Below are 13,278 nucleotides of genomic sequence, written 5' to 3' on the forward strand. Positions count from 1 at the left end.
ATTACACTGGAAAACAAAAGAATTAAAACAAATAAAGACATATAACTAACAATGAGAAAGTTGCATGATATTCCATATGCCAGTAATTCTGTACATTGTGTTTACATTTGCTTATTCTGCAAAAAACATCTTCAAACTAGACGTTTTAAAAAACAATAAATCAATGTTTTTGTGCCTCTGATGATTGGAAGGTCAAATCTAAAAGGTAGTCTTCCTGTGTGCATGCCCACTCAGACTTTGAGTCTCTCTCTTAGACAGACTGCTCAGTTTCACATGCACCGGCGGTGGAAAGACAGACCTCCAGTCCACCGGGAGTAGGAGTGGAGACGCATCCAGGCCATTGATTTTCAATGTACCCTTGGCCTCTTAATGGGCTGAATGAGCGGAAGAGAATCCGGCCACATTGACTGAAGCACATGCTCTCAACCTGGAAACCTACTGACACAGGTTTAATCCTCGCTCAGCGCACTTTTCTCCCATACATGACTCTGAAAACGCACTCGAACCGCTGAGCGCTCCACTTTGACTCCCTCCATCTCTTCGATGTCTCTATTTATATATTTTCCCCCTGCTAGTGTAACCTCTTAGAGCGCTTACTCATGCGCAAACACACACACCTCTGCACGTGTTCAGCAAAAATAAATAAATAATAAAAAAAACACAACGGCACTTGGACTAAAAACCCCGGTTCCCCTGATATCTGCACTTCTGTCCAAAAAGCCTCCGAGACGTTTCGGCAACACCGAGCTGTTATCTCCGCTCCTTTCTGTCATGGAGCCAGTGCCACTCAGTCACTCACACAGATGCTCGCTCAGAGCACATCTGGGTAATGCTTTCAAGGAGCCAACATGTAATTGGGGTCATAAAAGCTGCTCATGAATGAATGATGGACTGTTGAGGCAATCTCTGCCTCAGACTCTGCTGACCTGGCATGGATGCTTGGAGTGGAAGGGGGCGTCCGCTGCCGGTGACATTTGCAAAGCGCGTAAACATCCGTGTGTTCAGACGTGTTGAGGCATGTTTCCATTGGCCCTCGAGGTTGTAATGCAGGATATTCAGGTAGAAGATTTCAAAGCAGCTCTGAGCTGAATGCCTTTACTGCTCATTCCTGCAAAGGTGTGACACTGCAGGTTGAGCCGGTTGTTTCATTGACTCTTACCTCACACTTTCACATGCTCACCTGTAAAAAAAACAAACACTAAAAACACACCCTGCTCTGCATGCAACAGAGGACAATCCCAGTTTGAAGTCATCATTACATGACAACATATGAATTAGTTTGCTGAAAGCAGCTAAATTGAGAATAGTTTTTTCGATTGTGGATTTTTTTTGCAGCTCGATGGCAGCAGAAATGAGCTTATATGGCAAACAGCTGCTTATTTACACTTCAGGCTGGCATTAGAGCAGCATTAGCATTTATTTGGAGCCCGGCACCCACTGTCCCTACAACTGTGTTTGGCTCTCTGTCATTCCCCGAGGAAAAACATCTGGCTCTCTAGCCGCTAAAATGCTCCACTTTGTTCACCTGCTATTCACTAAATGTGTCTGTGTTTCATTCGGCGCTGGGCAAATGGTGTGCGGCGGCAAACAGTCGTCTGATGCAACAGAAAATGATGATTTATGGGACAAAGCTGTGGTCTAATTTACTTAAAGACCCTATAATGGTCCATGCAGGCGAGGTGGACCGTGGAGTTTTGTTCTGTCAATATTCTTTCATATAAGATAATCACGTGAGAGATTGCCACCATCACATATTGATTGTAGGCGCAATAAAAATCTTGTTACACCATGTCTATACTTTAATGCTTGACATATACACTGATCAGGCATAACATTATGACCACCTTCCTAGTATTGTGTAGATCTTCCTTGTGGTGACTCATCAGAGAATGGACATGGGCCTTCTGAGGGTGTCCTGTGGTGTCTAGCGGGGCACCCCCACCCCATTGGTATGGGGTGGGGGTGCCTGGTCTGGTGTAGGTGGGTGCTACATGTCTAAGTAGCATCCACATGATTGAATGTCAGGTCCAAAAGTTTCCCAGCAGAACACTGAACTGTCACAAGACGGTCGATGTTATTTACTATTTACTGTGGTCATAATGTTGTGGCTGCATTGATTGTAGCTGCTTTAAAATATCTCACAGCTTGATTTCTTATCTCAAATGGTTGCTTCCTTGTCCTAAAAATAGACTCCTGCGTTTTACTTTGTCCAACACAAACCTGTTACACCACGTCCACACTTTCATGTTTGACATATAAAGTTAGAAGGTGAACCGGGACAAAGTCTAATTGAGTTTAATATCGAAACATGATGTTTAAAATTACCTTGGGTTGAAGGAAAAAAGGGGGCGATTTTAAGCCGTGTTCATAATTAGCACCGGATGATTCGTTCAGGATGTAAAGGTCGTTCGTGGAGTCGAAGTATTAATCTAATTTATGATCTCTTTAAGCCGTACAATGGGACAGTTGTTTGATAATTGACTTGCGCAAAGACTTTTTAGTTTCTCTGGGTTCAAGTCGGAGCAGTTTTGATTGTAACAACGAGCCGCAGAGGGCAATCAGCGCAAGAACGGCGCCGCTGCTTATACAGACTTATCATTCGTTGCTGAATGGTCGGCTAGACACGCAAGAATCAGTGGTGCAGTTATACGAAAAGAATCTTTAAAGACAGACAACAGGGAGTCATATGTGGTGTCTGGGCTGCCAGGATGCACTGACTTTTTTAGACGAAATGAGAAAAAAAAGATTGCGTGAGAAGGGAGAGGAGGAGGGGGGGGGGGGGGTATAAAGATGGATGGAGAGACAGACAAAGAAAACGCAAGCTAAGCTAATCAAGTGCAAAAGTGCTGAGAGGGCACTGCCCCGGTACAGTGGGACTCTTGACCTTGACTCGGTGGAAACGGAGAAAGAGAGGCTGCTGTAGCCGGAGGGGGGTGTTAGAAAGAATGGATGAAATTAAAGAAAACTGCAGAGAAGGGCAAATAGAGACGGATAAACGATGTTGTGGCAAATAAGGTCGGCTGGGATCAGATTTTTAAGGTTTTATTTTCTTTTTTTATTTATCTAAAGAGTACATTTCTGCCACACAGCTGCTGTGTCATCACAAACCAACAATGCTTTTATGATTTTAGACTAGTTCTTAAGTTTAATGGTGATCTGATCCAACAATTGTCTTTTGACGATTCCACAAGCTCCATAGAAAGTTAATTAGCAAGAAACTACTATGTAAACACTGAATAAACTAAAGAAGGGAAGGGACCGGCTTGATTCCAGAACATTGAGTCACATTTTATTCATTTTTTTGGGCGGCAATTAAGGCATCGACTTTATCCTTTCTTGTGCAAGAGCCGATGGGATTAACTTTGACGTGGCTATGACCGGTTGGTTGTACGTCACCTTAGAGAACCGCAGTTGACTCACTGCTGGTTGGTAAATACCACAGATTTTATAGTCATGTCGGAATTGGCTTTGGTTGCATTCAGGTAAAAGTCCGTGTGGGCCCTGAAATACCCTGAACAAAGCCGTTGTAAGGGTCCTAGACGTCGCCTCGTGTCTCCGATTGCATTCTCATGTTTCATGTTGAATAATGACCAGCGCACGGAACAGGCAGTCAAGGCTATACACATATCCGTTGTTTCAGTCCAGGTACTGAATGTCCTGTGCAAACTTTATCTCCGGAAAGTCATCAGATGAAAAGGGATTAGAGCAAGGGTGTCAAACATACGGCTAAAAACCAGACCGTGGGAAATGACATAGAAGACTTTATCTGCACTTTTTCAATAAAGGAAACTGCTATTCATAATTTGTCCATAGTTTTAGTTTGAGCATTTGAACTGATGCTTGTGTTTGGGCTGTATGTGGCCCCCTGAACTAAAATGAGTTTGACACGACTGGATTAGAGTAATCTCAACCCAGACATGGATGCTCAGCCTATACGTAAATTAAGTATACTTAAAGGGGAACTACTGTTTTCGGGAGATATTTAGATCTGTGTATATCCATATAGTGGGAGTGACTGGGGCACCGAAACACAGCCTCTAAATAACGCATTATCTGTTGCGAAACTCATTAATTTCACCAATTTTTTGTTATGATATGCTAGTGCTATTCCTGTTATCATCATCCGGGGTCTGTAGAGTTTTTTGCAACATGGCTGAATATTTTTCTGATTCTGAGGTTGTGGACGAACCATAGCAGTAGCAAATTACAGGTAAACAAGCCAACCGTCGCGTGTGCCCGGATGATGACAACAGGTAACTCCGGACTCAACAGGTAATAGCACTAGCGTATCATAACAAAATATTGGTGAAATGACTGAGTTTCACGGCAGATAATGCGTTATTTAGAGGCTGTGTTTCGGTGCCCCATTCACTCCCACTATATGGATATACGCAGATCTAAATATCTCCCGACTGACTACAAATTACACAAAAGCTATATGGGTGAGTAAACATTTTATGCCTGAAATAAGGTCCAGGTTGTAAAAAACAGTGATTCCCCTTTAACTGTGAATTATTAATATTATAGGACTGTTATTCACACGTGAGGCCTTGTAGAGCACCACACTAACTGTTTTTCAGTGTTCATCTCCCCTATTTGTTGATTGTGCCGTTCGTTTCCGCCTGTGAAGTCTGGCGGTGCCTGCTCACTAGTTGATTAAACCCCAGACCGACCAATCACTGACCAGGATCTTTTTGAAAAAGGGACCCAGTCGGAGGATCCAGTCTCCGCTGATTGCCGCGTTGATTACTCTGATGTCCTGCTTGTCTTTAGATGTTAGTGTTGTCAGATTTGGTGGAAGGTGTGGATTATAGATGAGACTGGGGTACCGCCTACTCCTTCCTCATGGACACTAGGATTATTATTGGTTGGTGCCTCTTTCTGTGTATTTTTGGTTCTGTCTTTTTGTAGACACGACAGTTTGGCCTTTTGTTTGTTTTTAACTTGGAGGAGCTCATTAGTCAGGCCCCGTGTTGTTTGGTACAACCACATGGTCCGATCCTTCCCAGCTGTTTATGTGCAAAGCCTTCTCTGTTCGTGTTTTTCTTCCTTCCTTCCCTCTCAACTTCCTTGGTGTGTTCATTCCTAAATTCCCCTAGTCATGCCACCTAGGGACGTAACACACGTAATTTGCGTGACTGCATAAACCCTTATGGCACAAAACAATTCACTAGTCTCTTACTTGGTACATTTTTGTTACCCGTCTAGAGCTAACTACTTAGCTCAATAGAGTTTCGCAGAGTTTTGCAGCAGCTTGCACGTTTGTTAAATGCCATAGTGTGAATAGATGATCTAAACATCTCAAACTACCTTTGTGATGGAGGTACTGGGCTGCACTGGATTACAGATTCAGCTTGGGCCTTTGAAGTTATTGATTCTCGTTGGCAACTCAGCTAGTTATTCTACCCAAATTAATTTTTATAACATAATGCATAACAGTCCAGTCTCCGGGGATCAAACCACTAACCCTCTGGTGTTGGGACAACTCTCTTTACCTACTAAGAATTCAATCCACAGCTCAAAAGGATAAGCTTAGCTAACTTGTTTTTGACCTTTATCGTGACTCACCTACATCGCCACATGGCTGGAGATGGAAACAGAAAAGTCACGACAATGGTTTAAAAGATTGAGAGAAGAATGAGGGGCTATAGCTTCGGCCGGAGGAACATAAAAGGAGTTTGACCTACGAGGCGGAGGCTTTGAACACAGGCGTGTGTGGACGTAGCCGAGTGAGAAGGGAGGTTGAGGAGGCATCGGGCGATGTAGCGGGATGAAGAATGGAGGAGACAGGGGGGCAAGTGTTTGGTCACACAGCAAGAGCCTGATTAATTAAATCCACTGTTTCTTTCTGCACAATGAGAGGGCAGCGGAGAGCCTGGCACCTTGCCCAACTCTCTCCCGTATCCATGAATCTGTACAACAACTAAAACTCTTTATCCTCTTATCTCCCATTATTATTATAGTCTTCACTGTTATCCACTCAGGAGCTGCAGTCTTAATATCTGTCATGAGTTTGTCTTCTTACATCAAGTCTATTTAAACTCGTTTGTGCAACAGTCTTCTTTAATGTTTGTGTTTTATTGTCAGGGGGGCTCACCGACGCTCTAACTCTTACAAACTGTGATTGCATCAGGAATAGTTAATACAAGTAAGAGCATAAGTTCAAAACTCAAGAGAGTTGGAGGCTCTGTTACAAAGCTTCTTTGCAAGAACACCGGGTTACCGTGATCCCCGTTCATGTATTAGTAAGAACAGACGGATACCGGGGGGAATAGTGGTAAAACACATGTAGGTGTCGATGCACCTGTCTCCTGAGACTAAACCCAGAAAGGGTTAGGAGGGACGCCGCGAGACACAGCTCCCCTCTTTACTTATGGAGAGCTGAGGAAGTCAGCTCAGGTCAGACATGGATCACCTGCCATAAAACTACAACACTCAACAACTACACCCTAACAGAAATGAAACTAGTGAGAGCAGAGTGATATTTTACCACTTCAGACACATGTTGCATGCCATGGCTGTGCATTTTAAGCTTTTGACGTGTCGTATTATGGCATTTAATAGAACGTAAGACGGTTAGAGTAATTGCAAGGCACGAAATAAAACGACAACACTGCAAACTGTGCACTGATAGCGCTCAACACTAACCTTTAGCTATTCATTTCTGGACACTTAACCAAGCAGATACATAGAACTCAGTCCGTCGTAGCCAGACTTCTGTCAGAGTATGAGTCCGATCCATCAACAAATGATCTGAATGGCTCAGTAAGCGTTTGCAGGAGCATAATCTGTTCCCAACAGAGTGACTCCAGACCAGTATTCCCCCGAGCTAAACTTTTGTGAGCAGGGGGAGTCGGGCTAGCTTCCAGGCTACATGAACATTTTTGATTCACACAAACATGCCTTAGTAAACAGGTGGTTATTTTTGCCCGCTCTGAGGAAAAATCAAATCTTATAACGGCTCTCCATCATGTTTGACACCTGTACAATAGATTTACAATCACTATCGGCACAATTACTACAGCTCACGAATTAAATCTTGTTTTTTAATCCTCAGTGTAATGTAACCTTTGAGCACGGCCTGTAGAAAAGCTGCTCTCTTCACTTTCATCGAACAAGCATTCGACTAAACCGGACTACTCCTTTAAGCCCCGGTGCTACTGAGGCTCTTTCTTTTTCTTTCTTCTTCAGAACAATATCACATTATATCAGATTTATAGTGAAGGGCTTTATGTACACACTAATAAATCAGCTATTATTGCTTTTAGAAATCAGCAAAACTCCACTAATAAATCCAGCCTTTGGGATGCCAGGTTCTCTCTGCAGCTGGCGTATATCCCCCCCATAAACCCTCCCAAAGTATTCCTTATTAAAAATGAATACCTCTGTTTCATTCACAGGAGCGCGTATAGCCGTAGTTTTTATTTATGGCATCCCTCGTACGCCTCTCGAGAAAAAACTACTCACACCTGTGAGTCAAGCCACAGTCCAGTTATATTACATATTAAAGTCATGAATGGCTTCGCGCAGAATAGTGAATTGAATTCCTGTGTGAGGTGGAGTAAATCGCTGTTTAAGTGGCTTAATTGCTATCCGCCGAACAGCTCAGCGAGAGAAAGGTGTGTGTGAACCAGCCAGCAGTTTTGTTGCTGTTTAAACACAGCGGAGCGGCCTCGCCCCGCTGCAAACCGGCAAGCAGCGCCGGCCTCGGCAGCTGCAGCTCTTAATCTCCAGCTCGTCTGGCTGGTCTGTCTGTCTGTCTGTCTGTCTGCATGGGTGGAGGTTAATGGAAAGCTGTGCATCAAAGCTGCCCGACACTTGTGTGCGAGAACAAGTTTTGTTGTTATGTAAGTGGAAGTGAAGGGGCCTGGAGGCTGACAAGGGGAGAAGGCTAGCTCTCATCTGGAGACTTGACTTGGTTGAAAACACAAAATAGCTCTGAACTGCAAAACTTGAGCGAGTTTAGAAGTGGAAGCAGCTTCCCCCGGGTGATCGGAGTCGACGCACATGAACAAACTGGTAAAGCTGCCATGTGGCTTGTGTTACAGGCCAAGATGCCAACTCACGAACGTGAATCATGCATGAAGACATTTTTTTTTAGTGTGCTGTGCAGGCAAGTGTTGAATGACAAGTTGTTCATCCGCTCAGAGAGATGATAGAAGTCTTGAGCTTGCTGCTGAAACCAGGTGTCACATTAACTCCAAAGGTGGTGACAGGACCGAGGTTATATAAACACACATTCTGTAACTAACTTCTGAGTTAAATTTGTTTGTTAATTTCCCAGCAGATCATCCTGCCACGCTCTGTGGTGGCTCGTGTTTTTTTGGCCCCAAGCCTGGAAGTTGTTGAACCCTCCAAAGGTTCAGCTGCCTGTTGCAGTAGCATCTCCGTGATACGGCGCACCACCTCTCACCACCACTTGTGTGATAACGGTTCAGCGCAGGGGAGATGAAAGTGAGCCTTACCTGAAGTGTCCCACATGTTGAGCTCGATCCTCTGTTTCTCGATCTCGAAGCTGGCTGTGTAATTCTCAAACACGGTGGGGACATAATTCTGAAAGGAGAAAGAGGAGTGTGGTTAAAATTAGATCAAGGCTCAAGTTCGGTGTGACTTCCAGAACACGAAACAGTCAGATTCCCAGTAAATTCAAATGGATTTGGAGGATAGTGCGGTGCTGAGTGTCAAGAGGCAGGAGATGGTGCATGTATGCATGTGTGTGAGGAAACTAGATGGAGCCAATTCTTAGCTGTGACCTATTTCCAAATTCAGAAAATTGGGTCAACAAATTTCATTATCCTCGATAGTTCAAGAGTTTCTAATGAAAAACAAATTCTCTAGAGGATATTTTCTTCATCGCTTCTCTGTTTCGCTCTTATTTTTAATAAAACAGCTGTCCTCTAATGACATTTCCTGGGGTTACTAATGTAGAGAAGGCGTGTTCTCATCATCACACTGTAAGCATTAACAAATCTTCATCATATGTGAGGAAAATGAGATGCTCCTGGATTTATCTATTACAAACTGAATGGATTAGCTCAATGGAGAGAGTGTATGTTCACTGTCAAATACTGCCTTCTTTTGAAAAACGTTTTTCTTCTTCTCAGTGAGTTCAGATGTCATATTTTTAAATCGCTCCACAGATAATACTTTATAGAGATAAACTCTTTCTTATGTGAAGCCTTTAATCTGTAGCTGCTCATTTTAATCTTCGACAGAGAGAGAGAGAGAGAGTTGTATCACACAGTCTAGACAGACAGACAGACAGGCAGGCAGGCAGGTGGTTATTCAATGTGTTTCTCATCCTCTGTCGTTCAGATCAAACCGGAGATGTGCCAGTGTTCACGCACCGAGCCGCTCCAGCCCACAGAGAGACGCGCGCTGTGCGTAAAGGCGCACAGGGATGAGCTTTCTGCGGCAACTCGGCACCAAATGCAGATTGTTTTTATGTTATATTACTTAAACAAAGACGGCGTCAACGATCAGATAAAATTATATGATACACTAGAACTTAATGGTATTTCTGAAAAGATATAAAACCTGAGAAGCATTTTAGTCACTGACAGGTCGTAAAAGGATTCCAAAAAAACGCATATTCTCATATTAATGCTGTTATGTTTTGTTTGTTTGTGAAGATTCCCAGCTGTCCGTGTCACGGTAAATCTGAAAACAAACCCAAAACAACTCTAGCTGCCTTTGTTTTGGGTTTGTTTATGGCTGTGTATGAATCCCGGACCACACGGACACTTTGCCGTTTGGTTCCAGGCGCTTTACGCATCTGCGCAGCGGCAATCACAGCTGATGTGTTCACCTCCACCAAACGCTGCCTTACCTCTGGGTACGAGTCTTTGGCAAAAACGTGAAGGAGAGCCGTCTTGCCACACTGCGTGTCGCCGACAACCACGATCTTACAGCGGAGTAACCCCTTGCTCTCCATCGCGCCCCGTGTATCACTGAGTGGCTCCGTGTCGCTGTCTACTTGTCATTTAGGTTCCAGCAGGTATTGATGAGGCGCAGGTCTAAATGTTGTGAATGTTTCTTCTGAAGAGCAAATAAATCACTTGGGGATGAAACTTCAGCTCCTCGGTTTGGTGTCTGGTGTAGTTTCGGCTACATGCTCTGCGCAACGCTGCGCTCCTCTGCTCCTCCAGCACAGAGGCGCACTGATGATACCCGACAAAGTCACGTCATTGGAATGTAGCTTCCTGTTTGCTGTTTGTCACAATAAAAGCACACCTCTTTGTATCTCGCTAAAAGCTCTTCCCGTGCCACTACAACTGCTTTAATTTTGAAGGTAACGTCTCTTTACTTCCTGTCTGTCTCCGGCTCTCTCCGTCCAGCTTGGCGCAGCTGCCTCTCGTTTCCACCGTACCCACGGAGCTTTTCGCAGCCGGTCAGATCAGATATGTTTGTGTGACTGTATTGTTCCAGTCTGCAGAATATGAGACAATCGATGAAGTCTCACATTAGTCACTTTCACTCGGCATGAATATGTCTAAGCCATGTGAGTTAATGACACAAAGGAGCAGAAGAGGAGACACAATATCTGTGAAACACTGATCCAAGCCATTATTATCACCACCTACACCAGCTGTAAACAGTGAGTAATGAATAAACTAAATAATAATAATAATAATATCATTGATAATTAATGACAGAATAAGCATCTTTGCTGAGAATTTGCTTCGGGACAGACTTTAAAGTTGTCATTTTAAGTTAGGGATGTTGGATTAAATTATCTGCATTTCAATAAGTATTATGGGATGTAAATTCAGGAAGTCACTTATTAACTGGATTTTATTTGTCAGTTAGAATAAAATCAGAGATCTGCTCCAGCGCGTTGAAAAGAAATGCAGATCTGTCTGCTAGCGCCATCTTCTGGTCAAAAAACAAACTCAATTGTTATTTACCCGGATCAGCCACAACATTAAAACCACTGACAGGAACAGTAAATAACATTTACCATCTTGTGACAGTTCAGTGTTCTGCTTGGGAAACTTTTGGACCTGGCATTCATTCATGTGGATGTTACTTAGACATGTAGCACCCACCTAGACCAGACCAGACACCCCCACCTCATAGCAATGACACTCCTTGATGGCAGCAGCCATCCCCAGCAGGATGCAGCCTGACACAGACACACACACAAAAACGCTTTAGGAACAACTAAAAAAAATCATGAAGAACAGCACAAGGTGTTGACCTGGCCTCCAAATTCACTAGATCCCAAACTGATCAAGTATCTGTGGGATGATCCACAGAGGACCCTCCCCTCAAAGCCCCCCCCCCCCCCCCCCCCCACTAGAAGGCCCATGTCCATTCTCTGATGAGTCACGTCTGTTTTGGAGGCACAAAGGAGACCTACACAATATTAGGAAGGTGGTCATAATGTTATGCCTTATGATCGGTGTACAATGATTCACAAAAAAAAAAAACTGAACTGACAACAAGTCTGACACGTCCAAAATCTAGTTAAATACGTTTAATAGTCGCTTGTCACACAATTTTTTGTGATTATATATTTATTGATACAAGGAAGGAAGAGGAAGCAAATGAGACAAGGCAGAAAAAACAAAGTTTAATAGAGCACAATGATATTTACTTTCTTTTCTCCACCTTAACAAACCAGTTCATGCCAACCCTCTAGCCTCTGACATAAAGACAATAAAGGTAAAGTAAATTCCCATCCCCCGTAATAACTGAACGGCATACGGCACAGAAATAATTAGACATTTCTGCTCTACAAAAACTCTGTTAGCTTCCTTTTAGCCACTGAGATGCCTGCTAACAAGAAACATATCTAATTTTCACCATTTTTCCTTGTTACTGAACTAAAATAATTAGAAGTGCAGCCTCAGACTAGATCAGAGGAGCACCTGGTGTCCCAAACTGATCAAGTATCTGTGGGATGATCCACAGAGGCCCCTCCCCTCAAAGGCCCCCCACTAACAACACCCTGTTGCCAGACACTACAGAATGTTTCTTAGCGACTTTTTCTTCAGAAGTCTGAGTTTAGAAAGAAAATGAACACCAGTGTGACGGAAAATAGTGAACTATGACGATAGTTAATAAACGTAAGAAGATCTGATGATGAGGAGACTGACAGCTGTGTGAGAGGGTGTAAAACACATTCCTGGTGGAGTGTTTCAGGCTTTCGGTAAAATCCTGTGATTACATTTGAGTCTTAGAAAACACAAAGCATCTGAGAGCAGTTACCACATTTCCCCTCAGGCCAGAGTTATTCACCACAGCTGTTTGTTTTCTCATGTTTTTACCAGCTGGGTGGTGCGTGGTGTGGATGGAGTAGAGTGTTTTGACATGTTAACGATCTGCTGGTGTGTATATTATATCTGTGTCGACGGACTCCTCTCTTCGTGCTTCGGCGACGGCTTCATCCCAGAGAAGACGTGAAGCGACAGCTCGTGACCTTTCTGCCCTTTTGAACAGCGTCTCTCACATCATGGGTGTCTCCGGAAGATATGTCGCATCTTTTGGCCAGAAAAGATCTCCAGTGAAGACCTGCACCAAAAGACACATTCCCGAAGTAGCCCTGAGATGGAGCCCACCTGGAAAGAGGAAACAAGGGAGGCCGAAAACCACCTGGTGGAGAACTGTGACCTCAGAGCTGAAGATGGCAAACCTATCGCAGGGCAAGGCTCGGCACGCTGCACAGGATAGGACCAAATGGAAGCAGATATGTTCCACTGGCAACATTAAAAAAAAGCATTAAGTAAGTAAGTTTCACATCTTCATGCCTTCACTTCCTCTGTGACACATTCAGTCACCGTGTCGAGATGGAATCAGCACAGGTTGCAGGATGTGAAAATCTGAGAGTGCACAAACCGTGTGTGGGCACGAGGCGCTGTGAAAGAGAAGAGAGAGGCCCCGATCTATAATGCAGGAACCAGAGAATCCCCTGTGGAGGAGGCCGCTGTGCATCTGGCAAACAAACACCGTGTCAGAGCATGCTAACCGTGTAGCAACGTACGAGCTCGACTAAATGATCGTGACAACCGTTTCTGCACGGTAGTAGTCGCTGAGATATAATTTATTTTGGATATATAGGACCGGATATGGATGTTTTTGACACATTCTGTATGTCCTAACACTGTGACAGTACCACACCTTAGATAGATAGATAGATAGATAGATAGATAGATAGATAGATAGATAGATAGATAGATAGATAATCACTGAATGAGCTTCTCTGCCTGACTATAGTGTCCTGTAGAGCGTGGTGGACATTGTTCATGATGGACCGGAGTTTGTTCAGGGTCTTTG

General features: G+C 43.8%; 1 protein-coding gene across 1 annotated transcript in view; it reads right to left on the reverse strand.

The window, feature by feature from the left end:
- Positions 1-10,564, reverse strand: part of LOC311504132 (rho-related GTP-binding protein RhoN-like) — a 35,578-nt gene extending 25,014 nt beyond the window's left edge. Inside the window, exons 1-2 of the mRNA XM_084567126.1 lie at positions 9,830-10,564; positions 8,466-8,553 (exon numbers count right to left, since the gene is read on the reverse strand). Of these exons, the coding sequence (XP_084423252.1) occupies positions 8,466-8,553; positions 9,830-9,934 (193 nt within the window). The 5' untranslated portion in view covers positions 9,935-10,564. The remainder of the gene's footprint in view (positions 1-8,465; positions 8,554-9,829) is intronic.
- Positions 10,565-13,278: the final 2,714 nt, after the last annotated feature.

The sequence above is a fragment of the Chelon labrosus genome, assembly GCF_963514085.1.
Source record: "Chelon labrosus genome assembly, chromosome: 19".
NCBI classification, from domain to species: Eukaryota; Metazoa; Chordata; class Actinopteri; order Mugiliformes; family Mugilidae; genus Chelon; species Chelon labrosus.